We start from the raw sequence: 20,823 nt of genomic DNA, 5'->3' as shown, positions 1-20,823 counted from the left end.
ACAGTGAACTGGTGATAGTGAAACAGTGAAGTTCAGTATCAGGAGCAAAAATCCAGTTTGAGCTGTTTTTTTCTCCTCTCCAGCTGTTAGAAGGTTTGCAGTGCTGCTCCCCCGCAAACAGATCAAAACGTGTTTTTTGAATATTGCTGTCGGAACAAAACCTCAAATCTCCACTTTTGTCATTTTTCAGTTTTTGACCTCATTTGAAAATACCTGTTGCCCTTTACAATGTTTGTAAATTTCATTAAGAACGGGCCAAAAGAAAGGGTCCAAAATAACCTGGTGAGATGTCTGGTTCCATTCACTTACATTAAAAATAAAGTATGTTTTTTGCTTCTCCTGTAAAGTTACCATTTTGGAAATACGAGATTTTGTTCCGACAGCAGTGTGTGTGTGCTGAGGTGGCGGCAGAGGACAAATCAAAGAGGGATCTACTGTGTGTACAAAATGTAGAAAGTGTCATTCACAATGGCTTCTTATTGAGGAAAATTGTTGCCAGAGTGGTTCAGGTGTTATTTGCTGTTGTTTGTGTTGTGCTGCCACTATATTCAAATGAGATGATAGCATGGCTGCACCTCATATTGTGCAAGCGGCAAAATGCACCAGTAAGCCTCTGTGACGATATTTAAGGAGGAAAGATGCCGGGGGGGCAGGAGGTAAAGGCGGAGAGCTCTCTTTTATTATTTCAAACAAAACACTTGGCTTTTCAGCCCACAAAATAAGGCACAGCTCACGGGGAATTTTCAGTCCTTTTTCTCTTCCGCTTGTTTAGCTCAGTTAACTCGGCTCGGTTCAACCCAGCTCTGCTCTTGTGCCTTCACTGGTCTCCTTCTCTCTCAGGCCTCTGCCGCCTGCTGAAGGGAGAGATGGCTATAAGTAGGCTGGCAGAAACAAGGCACAGCTGGCCATCGTCAGCTACTTAGCCTGCTGGTTCTCCATCCTGCATTCGATGCTCGGCCACGCCCCCCCTTCTCCACATCCTAATTTATGATTGAGGTGTTCCCACCATGCTATTTCCTCATTCCCCCATACAGAAACATGGGCAAGTTTGCAAAGCAAATGACAGCACTCAACCAACACATTGCAAAGCCAGTGTGCTTTCATATGTTCCTACACTGAAGGGATGAAACACAGAGAGGGATCTTCTGTTAATCCAACAGCCTCGACAGCTAAACATAGTAGAGTAAAGTGAGCTGCTTTACCTCTTCTGTTGGAATGTACAGGTGATAATGTGTCATATATTTTATGTTTGTCAGCCATGTTTTGCGTGAGACTCAACCGCTTGTCTGCTATGGAAGTTGAGAAAACGTGCTGGTGGTAGAAGGACCACTTGGGCAGGCTTGGCTGTCATTATAGCACCCCTTGCTATAACCCTCAGAATGCAGTTCACGCTTGTGTTGTGTTATAAAATGTGTCCTAACATATTTTTGAGTGCAGCTGCGCGTAAAACCCTGTCTGCATAGCTTGAAGCATCTGCGCTTCCCTGCGTGAAGTTTCAGACCTGCATAAGGTCCATAAGGATTTTTCCGACAGCGATGAAGTGAATCATTCTAAGCTTTCTAAATGCTATAAATGATATAAATGTAAATATAAATCTACACTTGGCACCTTTTTAAACGGCCCTTATCATAGAACATTGAATTTTGGTTTCATTTTTGCACGTAAACCACTCAAATATCATAAATGGGCCATGAATGAGGGAAAAAATGAAATCCAACAACAATGTGTGGTTTGCATATTGAAGCTTTCTTTGTTATAGAGCTGCAAATATCAATATTGCGATATTAGCCTCTTAAACTCCACCAGTGGTTCCAAAATGCACTCTGTCATATTCTTTATAACTTTCATATTTCATGAGCTACATTCAGAAGGTGGGTGTCGTATGAGAGCAGTAACTGCCTTCTGTCCAGTCAAATAGATGGTGATGTATCTGGGCTATAAAATATAAACAGATGGCGTCTCTTCAGTGATAAACTTTATTTTCATTACAAATTATTTTTATGAAATAACACACAGAGCATCTAAGATTTTTTGGTTTTCAGCAGTAAATTGTCAGTATGGAGCAATATGTGTGATCATAGAATAAAAAATTACATTTGCATGCAGGTACTGAATAATTTGCCTTGGTCCCGTAAATTCAGATGGGCAAACCAAATTATACCCTGGAGAATAAGTGGTTAACAAACTTCCAAGAAAACCTCTGTAGAGCTGAATAAGCAAGATTTGCTATGTTTCTGTTTATCCGGACTGAGAGTGCATGCAGGCAGGCAGCTGCAAGCAGAGTAAAACTGTGTCTCGTAGGTTGTTTAGAAGAAAAAAAATCACTCGCACCCCCAACTGCAACCAACTGTGTCCTAGTTTTCAGCCACTACGTTCCACCATGCAGACCTTCTCTCGCAGTTTCTTGTCCTTCATATGCTTTTACATACAGGCAACAGTGCCACTCTGTGGGTTTAATTGACCCTGCCCAGGGACATAAACAGACACACGAGGGTCAAACCGGTGCGTAAGACCGCCCTCTCACACACACACACACTAGGTAAAGGTATTTGCACCTCCACAACATTTTGAGGCTTCCTTACAGTGGGTCAAACATGTTTTGCTCATTTCTGAAGTGAAAAAAATGCAGCAAACTTTAAAAAAGTGACATTTTAAAAAAAGCTAAAAGACAAAAACAGTAACTGTGGCATTTACAGAAGTTTGCACACCACTTAAATGCCTCAGTAGGACTGGTGAGGATGTTTAACAAATGTCGTTTGCTGATATCAAAATTCAGAGTGTAGGTTCTTTGACTCTTCCAACCTTGTGTTGAAAACCATGGGCTCCTCTAATCAACTGGCAGTCAAGGGGAACTGTGGATGTCAAGACAAGATCTGGAAGCCCAAGAAAACTCTTAGATAGAACAGCTCATATGTTGACTGGAAAGGCAGAACCCCCACATGGCAGCAGAGGGTCTTAGCTGACACAGGAGTGGTGGTGCACTGCTGTACTGTGCAGTGATGCTCACATGATCTGCATGGTAGGGTCAGCAGAAAGTCAGTGTCTGAATGATGTATATCAACATCTAAATAAGCTAGAGGCATTTTGAAAACAAGTGCTATGGACGGATGAAATACAAATAGAACGTTTTGGCCACAGTGACCAAAGGTATGTCTGGAGAGGAAAAGAGCAGTATTTGATGACAAGAACACCTTGCCAGCTGTCGAGAATAGGGATAGATCTGTTATGCTGGGAAGAGAGTGGCAACCAGAGGAACAGGAAACATTTCACATGGCACATTTACTTTATTATTTACTTTTTACAATATTTTTTGACCAATTTTTACTAGTTTTACACTATTTTATTATACACATAAACCCTGTATCATTTGACATGATTGCTTAGGATGCTGCCCCTGCGACCCGAACCCCGGAGAAGCGGAAGATCAGCTTTAAAGGAATGGTTGTGAAAGATCTTCATTTGGTTCCCTGACAGACACACATATTTAACGCACTTACCAGCTGGTTCTCTGAATTCTGCCTCTAGAAATGTGTTTAATGATAATCTTATCAGCGTGGCCGTGTTATCTACTGCAGCCCTGCTACCATCTTACGTTTACAGATTGCTTGTCTTCAGTGAAGACCAACTTGGATCTTCTATTAAACTGTATGTCTAGGCTCCCCTTGCCAGATACTGCTCACACACACACGGAACAGATGTGTCTTAATCTGCTGTTCACCACAATGAACAGATGAACAGATGAACAGGTTCTACTGCTTTCAGAAATGTTCTAGATCTCTGGTTTGTTGATTTCTACCGAGTTTAATGTTGATTAACTTTTACTGAGTGAAAGAAAGTAAAACCCTGCTGATAGACTGATTACTAACAATGTCTCTCTCTCTCTCTCTCTCTCTCTCTCTCTCTCTCTCTCTCTCTCTCTCTCTCTCTCTCTCTCTCTCTCATGCATTCTCTTTCTCTCTCTCCCCCTCTGTTGGTCTGTCTGCCTGTCTCTCTCTCTCGTTCTGTCTCATTCTCTCTCTTTTTCTGTCCCTTTCTTTTTCTTTCTCACTTTTATTCTTTTTCTGTCTTTCACTCTCTCACTCACTTTCTCTCTCTCTTACTCTTTCTCTTTTTTCTTCCTCCTGCTCTTATTTCCTCATATCTCTCACTCTTTCTCTGTAACTCTCTCCACCCCTCTCTCTGTCTAATCCTGTCACGTTCATTTTATCTCTCTTCTTCTTGCTTTCTCTTTCTCTCTCTCTCTCACTTACTCTCACATTTTTCTTTCTCTCACTCTTTTTTATCTTGTCCCCTCTCCTCTGTTTCTCTGTCACTCTCTTTCCCTCTTTCTGTGTATTACTTTTGTCTCCCTCACACTCTGTTACTCTTTTTCTTTCCCTCTCTCTCTTTCCACATGTCTCATTCTATATTGTTCTCTCTTTTTCTTTCCTACTTTCTTCTTCTTACGTTCTTTTGCTCTCTCATTCTCTCTTTCTGTCTTTCACTCTCACTCATTCTTTCTCTTGTTCACTCTCTCTCTGTTACTCTTTCTCTTTTTTCTCCCTCTCTCGCTCTCTCTCTCTCTGTCTTCTCTCCTGTTGTTCTCTCCTTCTCTGTGACTCTCTCTTCTTTCTCTTCTGTCACTTTCTTTTTCTCTTTCTCTCTTGCGCTATCTCTCTCTGTTGATTCTCTTTCTGTCTTTTTTACTCTCACTCGCTCTTTCTCTCTCTGTTGTTCTCTCTCTCTCTCTCTGTGTCTGTTACTCTTTCTTTTTTCCTTCCTCTCACTTTCTTTCTTTCTGTCTTTTACCCTCTTTCACTCTGTCACGGTTTCTTTTTTCTCTCTTGTTCTTCTTTCTCTGTGACTCTCCATCCCTCTTTCTCTCTGGCATCTCTCACTCTTTCTTGTTCTCACTCACTCTCTTTTCTTTCTATGTGCTACTTTCTCCTTCCCTCTTTCTTTGTCTTACTTGCTCTTTCTATCTTTCTTTCTTTCTTTTGTTATTTATTTCTCTCTCTCTCTCTCTCGCTCTCTCTCTCTCTTTTTCTCTCCTTCCATTTGTGTATTTCAGCACTCCAGCTCGCGCCTTGGCTACCAAAGCAACGTCCAGGGCTCCACCCAGTCGCAGAGCACTATGGGATATTCCTCTTCATCTCAGCAGAGCTCACAGTACTCTCATCAGCCTCATCGCTACTGAGGCACAGACGCACGTACAGATCCGCGAGCACATGCACGCAGGTCCCGCTGCCATTCCTCCTGCACTCATTTAGCGAGGCCTGATGATGAGCCTTCCTCCTGTGACATCATCCTTCTCCCTCCTCATCCTCATTTCCTTTTTCCTTTCTTAAACCTTCAACCTACAACCCAGGATCTGCAGTACCAGTCAAAAGAAGCTGCTTGTGAAGGGTTTTGTTATTTTTAGAATGGAAGTGAATACATTTCAACTATGAAATTACATACAGAATTATGGAGTGACCAAAAAGTGTTCATCTGTTTTAATGTCCTTCAGAGTGTCCAGCTCTTGCTTTTGGCAATTTGTCAAGCGGCCTCATGAGGAGCTACCTGAGATGCTTTTCCAACAGTCTTGATGAAGATAATTCGTTAATTATCAAAAAAAAAAAAAAAAAACCTTGTACAAAACCTCGTATCTCCAAAGTGGTAACTTTACAGGAGAAAGAAAAACGTTATTATCTTTGAAAGATTTTTTTTCCAAGTATTTTTGGAGCATTTCAATTGCTCCTTTAGTAATAAAAGGTTAACACTTTTGTAAAGGGCAGCTGGTGTTTTCAAATTCTGTAGGAAAATATAAAATGACCAAAAAAAAAAGGGAGATACAAGGTTTTGTTCCTCGAGTGTCTCCAAACTTTTGACTGGTACCGTATGTGTTGTATCCTGCTAATCTTACCAAAACAAGCAGCATCTACAGTAGCCATAGCCCCCTGCACCACCCTCACCCTTGGGTGGTGGGATGTTAAGCCCCGCCCCTCTATTAGCTGCGCCCTCAGTGTCCACCATCAGCATCTGCTGGAGCAGTGCTCTCTGATCCCTGTCCAGTTCCAGTTTTCCATTCTCCAACACACCTTGTCTCATGAAGGCCTGACCAATCAGCTGGCCAGTGGGTTCATGCTTTACCTTTTAAGAATGTGAATGGAATTCATTACATTGTAATGTGACTAATTATGCAATTATGTAATTATATTAATAGCAATTGCATATAGTATAGTGTAGTAAAGTGTAGTACAAGGCAAAGCCTTTGATAATGCAAATTTCTGCTGGTGCCTCTATGAGAATTGCAGTTGTATGTTAACGCCAGGCTGTACATTCACTTTCCTTCACTGCTTTTAATGCTTCTTATAAGCAGCTCTATGTGCTTTTGAAAGCTGGAAAATGGGAAAAAATGTTTATTCCATTATGTATTTGGGTATGTTTGAGGTTTACAGCCTCAAACATAGCAGGGTGGTATCAATATTGGCAGTCATGTGTTCTGTTTGTGTTTAGCACTAATTAAAACGAGCTGCCTGGTTGTGAGTTATCCACCCTGATATATAGCCAAACATGTTTACAGTCATATTATAGCAAAGCAACAAGAAGAACTGTTCTGCATTATCATGGTGGATGACCAGTTCTAAACTGGATGTAGTAGGAACAGAAGCTTGAACCCACACTAGCCATTTTATGGATAATATTTGGGAAATTTTGCACTAGTCCATGGGCACTAAAACACTTAATGTGATTAGTTGTCCTGCTTTTTGGACAGGACTTTGTTAGTGAAAGCAGGTGATGTTGGATAAGCTACAACTCCAGACAGAACTGAGCACTGCTTCAGCAGAGCTTCTTTACAAAAGCAAATTTACAAAGTTAGCACTAGCATTACTTCTCAAACCCCCCCTTCACTGCCCTTAAAGAGCTAGACTGGCAGAAGCTGAAGTCTACCGGTAGCACTGAGACCAGCACCCTCCAGAACTCTGTGACCTTCTGAGATCCGGAGATAGGAGGACCAAACTCTCTGATCAGAATCAACACCAGCCTGACCCACGGTCCAACCATGAGGACCCATAAATCTCAGTGTCCGGACAGAACAGGCCCTCGAGACCCTTGGTGTGGAACCGGCCTGCCAGCGGCAGCTCTGATACTGCAGTGACGAGCCACACCTGCAATATGGAGGTTAACACACATAGGAACCAAATAGCCACCCTATCTTCTTGTCTGTCTTTCTTTCTCTCTTTCTGTCCAAGTCTGTCAAACGTTTCGGGACACCTAGATGGTTTTAACATGGGTGTGAATACGGTTTGTTGGTTTGCAGTAAGAGCAGCACTTCAGTACCGAAAATGTAACCTTTAATCTAAAAGTGGGCCAAACTACTCAAGCGCAGTACCACCAGGGAGGAAAACACAGCTAACAACACAACTTCATGCAGCCTGTGTGAAATTTCAGGCCAGAGTTCTACAAGATCTTATTCAATTCATTCTTTTTTATCCAATCCAGCATTTTCAGCCCAATACCTGTACCTGGTTTCGGGCCAGTGCTATCTCTTTTTGCAATAACTTAACATATTGAACTGGTAGATGCTTCAATCTTGCTGATTATTTTTAATTTTTTTTGCAAAACAATGAAGGAACAGCTAATAAAAGCACTACCATTGGGAATAAAGCCAAAAGCCACCCTGTCCCATGATCAACACTCTTTGTGCCAAAGAGGTTCTGCTTTTAATGTCATTTCACAAGGCAAAATCTGCGCTTCATACCACTTCAAGCTGAGTGTTGAAGCAAATATACCTAAAGGATTGGCACATCCTTTTTTTTTATATGCTAACAAAAAACTTTTCCTAACTTGTTTGAAAGTCGAAACGGGCTGGTTTCAGTGGAAGGCGGGGTGTCCCCAAACTTTTGACTGCCTGTCTTTCAATCTTTTCGCTGTCAGACTGGAGGTAAACCCACGCATGTCCGACATGCGCATTACAGAGAAGCACTTCGCGAGTGTAACGACCGCCGGCTGGACGCTACCAGAGCGGGACGCAGCTGTCTTTTTGTTTTTTTTCCTTCGAGCACGAGCAGAGCGCCTTTTACAGCTTTTCAACTACGGACTACGGAGGCTTTGACCTTTTTTTCTTTTTCTTTTTTTTCTTCACCCTTTTGTAAATATTGAATTCTCAGATGAGGACACCGCAGAGGAAACCCTTTACTTTTATGAATCAAACTCTGGACATTCATTTCATCGATGACCGACAATGACGAACAGCAAATATCAGCGTTTGTCAGAAAATGAAGAAAAGAAAAAGACAAAAAAAAAGCATTTTATTTTTCGCCGAAGAGGAACAGCTTTTGGGCCATGACGTTGAGAGTGTCGACCCAGTTTGTGTGTGAGTGTGTGTGTGTGTGTGTGTGTGTGTGTGTGTGTTTGCTACCTTGTCTGGGGCAGCTAGCAGGTAAACTGCTCCAGTGACTGTTACCTCCTTAGTCTTGTTTGATATTTTATACGTTTGTTATTTTTTTATTGTTGCTTTTGAAGAACATATATGTTTGTTTGTTTGTTCACTTTTTTTCATTTCTCTCACTGTGTGGATGCACGGTAATACCAAGTTTCACAAGCGCTGAATCAAACTAGGAGGCCGGACAGGCTCTGTAATCTGTAAGAACTGTCAGCCGGTGTTTCTTGGGGCAGGGCAGCTTTGAAAATGCGGTTTAACTTCATTCTAGGCCCCGTTCTTCTCATAACCAAATTCTGCTGTGAGAAGAAGCATGAAATCGGGGGGGGTGTGGCTTTGCAAAGCAGGAATTGCAGGAATGGTTCCAAGTCTAGTTGACACCTTTTTTCCAAAAATAGTCCATCAGCCAGCACATGTTTGGTATCTGAAGTTGGCTCCTTTAGTTTTGTGCTATAAGGCAAATGTAATAGAAGCCAGTAGGCTGTTGTGTTACCTTTAGTTTCATTAACCTTGTAGCTCCACCCAAAATGGAAGAAGCCAACTTCAGACACCCAACGTGTCCTCACTGATCTTCTTCTTTCCATTTAAAGGGGAATTCCATCAATAATTCAGTGAACAAAACCGGTGGAATTCCTCTTGAACATTTGTGAATCATTCGATTAACCTAAGCCAAAAGTAAACAGGATGAAAGCTAAAGTATGTTCCTATTGGAAGGTCCTCACTTTGGGCTTAGGTTATCCAGCTGAATGAGAAGTCCTGCCACCCCAATCGACGGAAAAAGAAAGAATCGGGCAAAAATACCACAACAGAACCTGAAACTGCACTGCGTCCGTTAGAAACACTGACATCTAGTGGTGGTGAAGAGAAGCGCATAGCACTTAGTGGTCTCAAACAGCTCTTCTGCCCTTCGTACTGTAGGACATCAGTGGGGGTGTGATGTATGAGAGACTCTGTCCTGTCTGGTGAAGCTCTTTTTTGCTCCGTGCAGCTGATCTGAGACCTGTTAAAGACTGAAGAACATGCTGAAGTAAATGACCTATAGCAGACGAGCAAAAGGCACTGATCCCAGTTCAGGTTGATCCCAATTGCACTGACCTGAGAGGAGCGATTCATTTCATCCAGGCGGAGCCCAGTGTGGCCTGAAGTTTGAAGGCAGATTCATTTCGTGAATACAGTGTTTGTGGGCACAGCTCATAACAACAGTGAGCTGAGGTACTGGCCACCAGTTAGCTTGATCTTTTTTGCATAATGCTAAATGTCCTAACTCCTATTGGCTGGCTTCCATTACTTGTCAGCATTTCTGAGTGAAATGTTCCTTTTAACTCTGAATTTTACAGATTAAAATGTCTGCATAATTCAGTTGGTGAGATGTAAGCAAAGTCGTTCAGGGTATGAAAACTTGCTGACTCTGATTTCTTGACAGTGGTCTTGATAGGAAACAGGGGTCAATAGCAAAATGATCAGTAGGCTCACAGCGTCCTCTGAGCTTTTATGTCGTCGCTGTTGGAACAGAAGCTTGCATCTCCAAAATGTTAGCAGTGCAGGATGGAAAGACCTTCTGGACTTCTAATGGAGGTCAATGGAACCAGACTTTTAATTTGGGACCTTCTGTTGGTTCATTTGTCATGAAATTTTAACACAATGCGAAGGATAAGTGGCGTTTTCGACATTGTGCTGTGAGAACTGTTTTGCCTCACCACACCCTGCATATTTTCTATAAACTATTAAGGCTGAAAACTTGTCAAAACTATCATAATGACTTTCTGTGAGGGAGTTTTCAGAGGCGGTGTTCGCCTCAGACGTCTGGTTCCTATCAGCACCACTGTAAACAGTTCTGACTGTAAGAACAGAGCATTTCACACCAAAGCGCTCTGAGTGACGTTACATCTTAATGACAGTTCTGCAGAGATTTTGACAAATTGATGGAATTCCCATTTATTGATTAACTCCAGATTCAGTCCTGGCGTTCAGTACTGCCCAAGATGACCGTCTTTTTTTCCTCCGGTCATTCGTATCTCCTTTTTACCAGGTAGTGTGGCTTTGGCTTTTAGGCCAAACAAGAGCCTTTCAAAAACAGCGAGAATTTCTTCAAATTGGAAAAACCAGCACTCTTTTGTTTTCGCTCTTTCTCTCTCTCTCTCTCTGTTTTTCTCACTTTTTTCTGAGGCTCTGATTCTTTTCTACAGTATGTCTTTCTGCATTTCTGCACCCACTGAAAGAGACAGCAGATTCAGAAAGCGTGGAGGCCCATTTCCGCCAGGTAGACGAGAAAAAATGCGTTTTTTTTCTCGTTCTCTGTTTCTGCCAGCCGTGTGCCAAATTGTATGACTTCACATCTTGAAAAAAAATACTTAGCATGTTCTCATACTATTGGCTTAGTATGTTGTAATAATGACTTACTGTGTTAAAATAATGACTTGGCATGTTGAAATATTGACTTATTTTCTTGATATGTTGAGTTTTTTCCTCAGAAATTTGACCTAGTGCCTCCAAACATCGAATTAGTATCTTGGAATAATGACTTACCATGTCAAAATAATGGCTTATTTTCTGAAAATCATGACTACGTTTGCCAGAATATTGAATTAGTATGTCAGAAAAAATACCATGTCAAAATAATGATTCATTATCTGAAAATAATGAATTAGTTTGTCAGAAATATGACGTAGTGTCTCATATAAAATATCTACTGTTTTGAAACACTGACCAGTTTTCTCAAAATAATGGCTTAATATAAAATGTCAGAAAAATAACTTGCCATGTCAAAATAATGACATTTTTGTCAAAATAACGACTTAAGATCTTAAACTATTGAATTAAAATGTTAGAAAAATGACTTATCATGCCAAAACAATGACATTTTCTCAAAAATATTGACTTAGTACATTTTATATGAGATACTATGTTGAAATAATGACTTACTGCTTCAAAATATTAGCTTAGTAGATCATCACAATGACTTAGATTCTGGTAGTACTGGCTTACGTTTTTAAAACGGTGACTTATTTTCTCTAAATATTGACTTTCCGTGTCAAAAAAAATCACTCAGTATCTCGTGATAATGACGTATCCTGAAAAAAGTATTTCCTTAACTCAAAGCCATACTATCTCGAATCTATCTCAAGAAAAGAAAAACCCAGTATTTCATGTTGATAAGTCATTACTTTTGTCAGTGTCAATATTTAGTCCATATTTTGAGTGAATAAGTCATTATTTTGAGTCAATCATTCGACATCCTTCTGCCCGGAAACAGAGAAGGAGGGAAAAAATCGGCTTCTTTTTTCTCCTCTGTCTGCGTCCATAACAGAGCTCCAGGTCAAGGGAGGGCGTCTCTTTCTGTGGACTCGAAGCGAGGTGCTCAATGTAGTGTGTCTGTCTCCTGCTTGGGTCCCTGTGTGGGACACTAACCTTCACACTCTTCCTATGCAAAAAAAAAAGAAAAAAGACAAAAAAAACGACCTGAAAAGCTTTCGCCTGCGCAAATACGCCTCAATTTCCGACCACAGCGACCGACATCATGACGTTTCTTACGACGGAAGCATTTTTTTCTGGGTTTTTAGAAATGAAAGTGGAATTTGTAAATTGAACTGCAGACGGCGATTCTGACCTGCAGTCATTGAATACGACATTATGATTTTTTCTTTTTTTTAGTATGCTGTATTGTTATCTGACATATTATGATAGACTGTAAAAATGGCATGTATATTAATTCTGTACAATCATATTTATTATTGTCTCACGTGTATATATCTACATGAATAGAGTAACATTTAGATATGTCTCTGGCCTTAATTTACAGTCAATCTGGGGGTCTCGTTTTACTAAATGAAATGTTTTTTAGGCCTATGCGTAGGTCCTTTCCTTATTTTCCTCTCTAATGTAAGGACGTCTGTAGGCTTATCTGCTTGCCTTCAGCCTTTATATACAGAGTTGTACATAGGCACTGATGTAGTAGATGCAGTGATTATGCACTGAACTCCATTACCCAGAAGGCACCAGTCCAGTGTGTTTAGATATGGAATGCTGACGGCTGGCCGAGCTGCATGGGGCTTGTAGTTCAAAAGGGACTTTGTGCCTGTCATGGTTTCTGTCTTTTGGGCTCTAATGCTGCCTTTGCGTGCTCATCAGAAGGTCCTGCTGTTTCCCAATTGGTCAATCGTAAAAACGTCTTTGCGTCCAGGTGCTTTGGAATCGGAAACATGGTTATCTAATTATCCTGATCTGTTTTGATAGCTTGCTGACATTTTTCATCTAGAAAAATAAAATATTGGCCCACTTAACGTAGCCAGCTAGTTACCCTGCTTTGAAAACCCGGTCTAGAGCTTGTCTGGTGCTGGTTTAGCTTTTCACCCCACATGGTCATGCTGGTTGACCAGCATACCAGCATCCAAAACACAACATTATGCTGGTTTTGCTGGTGACCAGCCATACAGGTCTATGCAGTGTAGCTAATCTGACCTGCTGTATTCTTTACATTTTCCAGCTGCTGCTATTTCATATTTGATAAAATAAAGGAATAGGCCACCTAACATTTAGTTAGCTAACATAATTTATCTCAGCATTTTCTACCACTGTAATAATGTGTAAAGTCTGAGCTGTGGCTACGCATGTAATCAGATGTCTGTTACCTCACTGGTGACCACTAAACATAAGTTGGACGAGTAAAGGGTTAGCCAACCTACAGTGCCGTTAGCTAGGAAGCTGTCTTGATATGTTTCTAACAGTTTTGCCACAGTAAAAAATGACCGTGTGACCAATGATTAGATGAAATCAAATATCTATAGCCCAACTGGTGGCTACTGAAAGCAAGTTGATTGAAAGAGTAACGGATCAGCTTGCCCACTGTTGAGTTGGCTAGTTGGCTGAACTGATTTTGGTCTGTAAATATGTACACAGTGGTTATAAATGTAATCCGATAAAGCGTTAGCAAACCTGCTATCAAGCCAGCGAGCTAGCCTGACGTTACACACTCGAAAAAGATGGTTCTTCAGGGGTTCTTAAGTAAAGGCAGTGGTTCTGGAGAATGTGTTGTGTATGGCTTCTATATAGAACCTTTCTGAAAATGTTTATATACAGCACCACGAATGGTTCTGCTATTATTATGATGTCAAGCTTGAACAATTTGTGGTCCTTATAGAGGCATTTCATAAGATCATTCTTTGTAGAACCGTATGCAATCAGTCTGAAGAACCAATTCATCATGCAAGGAACCATTTAAGCATGGACTGGTTCTAAATAGAGCCGTTGCCTTTACTAAAGAACACTTAAAGAACCATGTTTGCCTAAATGTATAAGCAAATGGCTACAGCACACTTGTTGACTATTAAACATTAGCTAAACGTTAGAGTCTTTAATGTTGACTATTAAACATTAGCTAAACGTTAGAGTCTTTAATGTTGACTATTAAACATTAGCTAAACGTTAGTGTCTTTAATATTGACTGTTTAACGTTAGCTAAACGTTAGTGTCTTTAATGTTGACTGTTTAACGTTAGCTAAACGTTAGTGTCTTTTAATATTGACTGTTTAACGTTAGCTAAACGTTAGTGTCTTTATTGTTGACTGTTTAACGTTAGCTAAACGTTAGTGTCTTTTAATATTGACTGTTTAACGTTAGCTAAACGTTTGTGTCTTTAATATTGACTGTTTAACGTTAGCTAAACGTTAGTGTCTTTTAATATTGACTGTTTAACGTTAGCTAAACGTTAGTGTCTTTATTGTTGACTGTTTAACGTTAGCTAAACGTTAGTGTCTTTTAATATTGACTGTTTAACGTTAGCTAAACGTTTGTGTCTTTAATATTGACTGTTTAACGTTAGCTAAACGTTAGTGTCTTTAATATTGATTGTTTAACGTTAGCTAAACGTTAGTGTCTTTATTGTTGACTGTTTAACGTTAGCTAAACGTTAGTGTCTTTTAATATTGACTGTTTAACGTTAGCTAAACGTTAGTGTCTTTAATATTGATTGTTTAACGTTAGATAAACTTTTGTGTCTAATATTGACTGTTTAACGTTAGCTAAACGTTTGTGTCTGTAATATTGACTGTTTAAAGTTAGCTAAACGTTTGTGTCTGTAATATTGACTGTTTAAAGTTAGCTAAACGTTTGTGTCTGTAATATTGACTGTTTAAAGTTAGCTAAACGAGAAAAAAGAATTAGCCTACCATGCGGTGACCACTGAAACTGTCCTTTCCTCCACCGTGATGAAAGGGTGAAGGCCAGTAACGGGTCAAGAGCATGTTGAAAATCTCGTATGTGCAGCTTTTAGATTGGGAACTTTTTGTGATAATTCCGATAGCACGCAAAGGCAGCATGTGTCCAGCGGTCAGCGTGTGATTCTGTCCTTTCGGCTAAAGCATTTCAGCATGTGGACCGTGCCTTTTTTTGAAGTCCTGAGTGTTCCAGCCTCGTTTCAAATCGCCACCAAATGACACGATGCTCGCACCGTCCTCTTCTCTTTTGCCTTTCATTATTCTTTCATTTGATGTTAGGATTTCCTTTCTCCTGCACGTGTCGTAGCGTTTCACGTTTCACCTGGGAATGAGGACGAGGAGGACGCCTCCTCATAGCAGCATTTTTTTGAAAGTAATATCTTCTCTTGTTTGTCAGATACACCATAAATTTTAAAGAGCTGTACATAAGAACTCTTCATTGAAACATATTGCTATGATAGTTGTCTTTTAATGCACTGTTATTGCTGAAATATTTAGTGGTAAATGAAAAAGTATTTAATGTTTTTTATGTCTTGTTTAGACACTAAAGATATGGCAGTTATATGACAGCTAGGCAGCGCTCTTTTTAAGGAGTTCTTATGTAAATGTATAGAAATATGAAGCCTCCCGATAAGCGTATGCAGATGAGCGGTTCGTATGTCGGCCTGCGCCACGTCACCCTCTCGCTTTTGCAGAGAGCTTCTGCATGTTCGTCTCTTTCCACAACTTCCACAACTTCCAAAGTTCCACAACTTTCAGCACTTAAAACTTCACCTTTGACTTTGAGTCACGCTTGACCGCTTGAGTGGTCCCCTGTCCTACACTACACGGCAAAAGTGTGGAAGCAAGCAAAGACTTTAAGACTATATATAGAGTTTTAGGCAAGAAAAGTTTGCCGACATGTTTATTGACATCCAGTTTTACCAAAGAAGTTTATGCCATTGCAGTGATGTAGCCTACTGTTTTACTCGTCTACTGTATTATGATTAGTGTATTATTAGTCTTTATTGAGAATCCCCTACTTTTGTTCTTTATGGACTCTTAATTGTACTCCTGGTTGAGTTAATCAAGCCTTCAGCTGCATCAAAGTGAAGGAATCAGTGGATTTGTTAGATCTGTATGTCGAATTTGAATCAAAATATAACCATTTGAGGAACAAACATGTTAATAACACGTTAATAATATGTTAATAACATGTTAATAATGCTGATAGTCATATTAATGGCTGTAAAGGAAAAAGAAATCTTTATTTATTTATTTTTTCGAAGATAGTGTTGCTTCCCAGGGTTTGGCCTGTAGTGTAGTTCACAGCTCCCTGTGCCCGCACCCTCGTGAGTTTTTTGCTGGCATGACTTTTGGAGGCTGCCATTGTGGTAGCATTCCTCAGGCCAGGTGGAAAGCAAGCATGGGAGTGTTGACACCGAGCTGACCCCTCAAACTCAATGTGACCCACATTTGTAAGTGTCCAGACTAGACCAGACTCTGCTAATTTCATAATGCCCTTTATCCCCCCTCCCCACCCCCGCCGCACCTCCAGGAACCAATAGCTTTTGGTTCCTATAGGTGGGGCTAATTTGGTGCTGTTTGTCTCTTCAAACCCTAAATTCCGATTGGACATGTTGATTGATTTGCTCACCAGTTTTGTTTCCAGCTTGGGGCTTCAAGCAATCATGATAGTGAAAATTTTGGTTCAGTGTGAAGGAATGCTTCAGTGTGCTTAGCATTTAGCTTAGCACAGTGATATGCAAAGTAGCTGCATGGATTGCTTTGGAAGAATTACAGCAATTTTCAGAATTTCAGCGTAGTTCAGTCAATGAGATGTAAACAAAGTGTGGTTTGACGTGAAATGGTGCATAGTAGAGAAACTTGCTGACTTGGGGAACCAGGGGTCTACAACACAAATATTGCCGTTTTATTTGCTGTCCAATAATCAGTGAGTCTGTTTTTAAGTGTAATGTTGATCATGGGAAAATCTGCTTTCTCTGGGGACTATTATGCCAAACAACCACCTTCACATACCCCTCCACCATATACAACTGTACAAAAAACCACCATCTCAGAACATCTGTAAAACAATGAGTGCGTTTATATGCGCTTGATAATCCGATAACTGCGGAAAATCGGATTTTGTGCATAATCCGATAAACATGTTTACATACACTTGAGTAATCAGATAATGGAGAAAGTCCAGGTCTCCGTGAGTCAGACAGTAATCAGAAATCTGCTTTGCAACCAGCCAATAAACTCACAGAAGACAACGTGATATAAACGTAATGTAAAACGCAAACTTCACATCACATCACTTCACCTGAAAACATCATGTAGAAGATGAAGAATATTTAAATCCTACATTTCACGGAGAACGTCGCTCCAAAAGTGTTTTACTGTGTCTCGCGGCAACGCGCCTTACTTATTTCCGCTACCTCTGTCTGTTTTCGCTCATGCCCAAACGGAGAAATCCGAAAGAAATCAGAGTAAGAGTTCACGTGCACTGAGAGATCTGATTACTGAGCTGAAGTCCAGGTCTCTTCAACAGATTTCTTAACCGGATTTCTATGGTGTTGACATGACCGTTGGAATAATCGGATAACGGCAGAAATCTGATTATGATTGGATTATTGATTACATGTAAACGCACCAGGCATTAGGCAGTGTGTTTATGACAGCTTGCTGTAATAACGTCCTGTGACTGAGCTTTTAGAGGCGCTAACCTCTTGAGACGTCTGGTTCCTATCACCACCACTGGGACCAAATCTGGCTCTGTAAGGTTGTCTAGACCAGAGCATTTCGCACCAAACCACTCTGAATGACTTTGTTTACATCTTTACCATTTATTCATAAAATTTGGGGCAAAATGATTTTTGAATTCTCCTTTAAATGCAGACACAAATTCAGCACTGAATTGTCACAAAGCTGTTGTCAGTATTATCAGTAAAGATATAAAGCCATGTCGGAACGATGCAGTGTTGGTTCTGGCACAGTTTTTATTTTTTTACCAGTGAAAAGAACTGCAGGTTGTGTTTTGATATTATTTCACTGTCTTGATTGCTTTAAGATTTGCATCCATCCAACTTGGCAACCTCATGAAAAGATTCATTAAGCTTCTGCAGGTAGTGGGGCGTCTCTAATCCTAAGTCCATGGTAATGTTAATCCTTTGACCACACCTGGACTCTAAAAATTCTACAGACAACAGAGTTGACATTTTGCTCAAGTGTTTTCAGACTCTAGCACTGATTTTGTTAAGGGTGCTGGCAGCAGAGGCCCGAGTTCTACCCTTTATATGACATTAAGGAGGCTTTCTGCTGTCTGTCTGCTCCCCTGCATTGACGGCTTGTTTCCCGTGAGTGTGTATTCATGTGTCTGGCCGCGCAGACGCACTCTGAAGCTCTAACCACGGCAGCAGACGCCTGCAGCGCGAGCGCTCGGTTCTGAAGTAGCTAAGGCAATAGCACAGCGCAGGCAAACGACGAAAACTCATTTGTACTCTGGCTGCTTGTAGCTGTGTTGTCCTTTATTTCACTGTATAAATGACTGTTAAATGAGAAAAAAGTCATGTATATTTATTTTATATCCTCTATTGTAATAAAAATCTCTTTTTTTGCTTCATGCCGTCTTTTTATTGTTCTTAGGGGGCTGAGGGACGGAAAACCAGCCGTGAAGTCAATTGAATCCATGTAGCAAGGATGGATGTTTCAGTGTGATTCAAATTTTTGAGTGGTGGGTCATTCTCAGCGCTGCATTAACACTGACTGGTGGTGGTGTGTTAGTGTGTGTTGCACTGGACTGAGTGGATCAGACACAGCGGTGCAGCTGGAGTTTTTAAACACTGTGTCCACTCACTGTCCACTCTAATAGACACTCCTACCTTGTCGGTCCACCTTGTAGATGCAAAGTCAGAGACCACAGCTCGTCTGCTGCTGCACAGTTTGTGTTGGTCATCCTCTAGTCCTTCATCAGTGGTCACAGGACGCTGCCCACAGGACGCTGTTGGCTGGATGTTTTTGGTTGGTGGTCTGTTCTCAGTCCAGCAGGTGTTAAAACCTCCAGCAGCACTGCTGTGTCTGATCCACTCAGACAAGCACAACACATGCTAAAGCTGCATCCCATTTCAGGGGCTGCGTGCTTTAGAGGCTGCATTTGAAGGCCGATTGTGTCACAGCTGTGCGACTAGACTGTCCCATTTCGAAGGCTCATGTGTGACCGAGAAATGTGTGCCTTCTTTTCCATGGCAGCAAAGGATCCAACAGGTGTCTCCTTCACCAGCTAACATACCCCAAGTTCTTTGCGTGCTGGTGAAGATTCACGAACGTGCTGATGTCAGCAGAGGAGCGAATGGTGGCTAATGAGACACTTTTAAATGAATGTATTGGGTTTTTGAACTGATTCAAATAGCAAACGATACAAAAAATGCTAATAATAGGTCTGAAGCAAAACTGATGCTTATGTTTTGTTTTTGGGAGCAAGGAGCAGACAGAGAGAAGCATCTTCAGCTCTATTAAGATACACACAGCACTGTGTGAAAGTCTGTGAAAATCTATTTATTTGTGTAGTTTGTGTTTTTATATATATATATATACATACAATCATATAAATAATAGTGTTTTTATGGATGTCAGTGTGTTTGTTTAACCATTTCCAAGCCTCTCCTCGAGGAAGCCCAGTATTACAGTATTATATGTAGTTAAAAAGCAGCTCCTGGTTTGACCAATCAGTGCTCAGTAAATTGAGCTCATGATGTAACTGATGATATTAACGAGTCTCTGTGGCGGCTGTGAAGGAGTCAAGAAAAAATATGGCCCCAAGAAATTCTTGTTACTTTTTTTTGTTTATATCTTCTTCTTCTTTCGGCTGCTCCCTTTAGGGGTCGCCACAGCGGATCATCTGCCTCCATCTTGCCCTATCCACTGCCTCCTCTACTTTACTTTTCTTTGTTTATATGTTTATTTGAATTATGAATACGACTTTATTCTAATGTATGTTGTGATAAACTCACTGCTGAGGTCAGTTAAGAAATTTGCTTAGTTGCCTAAAACTTTCACACAGTACTGCGTATATAATGTACATACGTTTTTTAAGGAGCTTTAAAATCAAAAGAATTTAATTGTAAAAATGTGAAAATTGTAAAAGAATTTAAAAGAATTTGACATGAATGGCGTTTCGTGTTGCACTGGTAAGGGCAGGAGCAGCAGTGCTGTGACACAAACAGGAAAGCAGACTGTCTCATTTCGGTTCAGCCTTTCAGGACTAAGCTTCCTCTGAAGGATCCAGCCCCTGAATTGTGACACCATGTAACACCACCACCACATCAGTGTTACTGCAGTGCTGAGAATGATCCACCACCCAACTAGTACCTGCTCTGTGAGGGTCCATGGGGGTCCTGACCACTGAAGAACAGGGTAAAAGGGGGCTAACAAAGTATCAGAGAAACAGATGGACTACAGTCTGTAACTGTAGAACTACAAAGTGCAGCTATACAGTAAGTGGAGCTGATAAAGTGGACAGTGAGTGTAGAAACAAGGAGGTGGTCATAATAAAAATACACACACACACACACACACACACACACATATATATATATGCTCACACACATATTTTATAAGCTGCTTATCCTCCTGGGTCACGGAGGCTAGAGCCTATGCCAGTCCTCTTTGGGCAGAAGGCAGGAAACAACCTGGACATGTCGCCAGTCCATCACAGGGCAGACAAACAGACACACACATAGGGTCAGTTTAGCATCTCCAATTTGCCTGACTGCAGATCCATGGACTGTGGGAGGAAACCCACACAGACACGGAGCGAGCAAGCAAACTCCACACAGAAATGACCGCGGTCACCTGGCCAGAGAATCGAACCCAGGCCTTTCTTTCAGAATCACCACCTAAAGTCAAATGAACATTAACTAAATCAGTTCTTATTATTTAATGAAAACACAGTATTGACATTCTAGTCTGCCCTCAAGGGGTGTTTCAATTCTGGAATCAGTGAAGAAATAATACTCAGTTAAGCCATCATGGAAATATAATTAGATCTTCTAATTGCCTGGCAGGTTTTATACAGCAGTGTGTGAACCTGTGGCCCCTGACGATCTGATTGCTTAAATCCGTGGCAGCTTTGTCACCTGTGTGGGCCGCAAGCTGCAAAAGTTTGATGCAGAGAAAAGACTTTTATTCTGTCTTTTCTGGTTTTATTGGTTTTTAATAATGACT

At 40.9% G+C, this 20,823-nt stretch overlaps 1 protein-coding gene across 1 annotated transcript in view; it reads left to right on the top strand.

Annotated features, from left to right (window-relative positions):
- cdk19 (cyclin-dependent kinase 19) overlaps nucleotides 1-18,223 on the top strand; it is a 119,842-nt gene extending 101,619 nt beyond the window's left edge. The window contains exon 13 of the mRNA XM_017697751.2: nucleotides 5,051-18,223. Within this exon, the coding sequence (XP_017553240.1) occupies nucleotides 5,051-5,176 (126 nt within the window). The 3' untranslated portion in view covers nucleotides 5,177-18,223. The remainder of the gene's footprint in view (nucleotides 1-5,050) is intronic.
- Nucleotides 18,224-20,823: the final 2,600 nt, after the last annotated feature.

The sequence above is a fragment of the Pygocentrus nattereri genome, chromosome 4 (assembly GCF_015220715.1).
Source record: "Pygocentrus nattereri isolate fPygNat1 chromosome 4, fPygNat1.pri, whole genome shotgun sequence".
Lineage (NCBI taxonomy): Eukaryota > Metazoa > Chordata > Actinopteri > Characiformes > Serrasalmidae > Pygocentrus > Pygocentrus nattereri.
The sequence above is the reverse complement of the archived record's forward strand: the minus strand, read 5'-3'. Positions and strand labels throughout refer to the sequence as shown.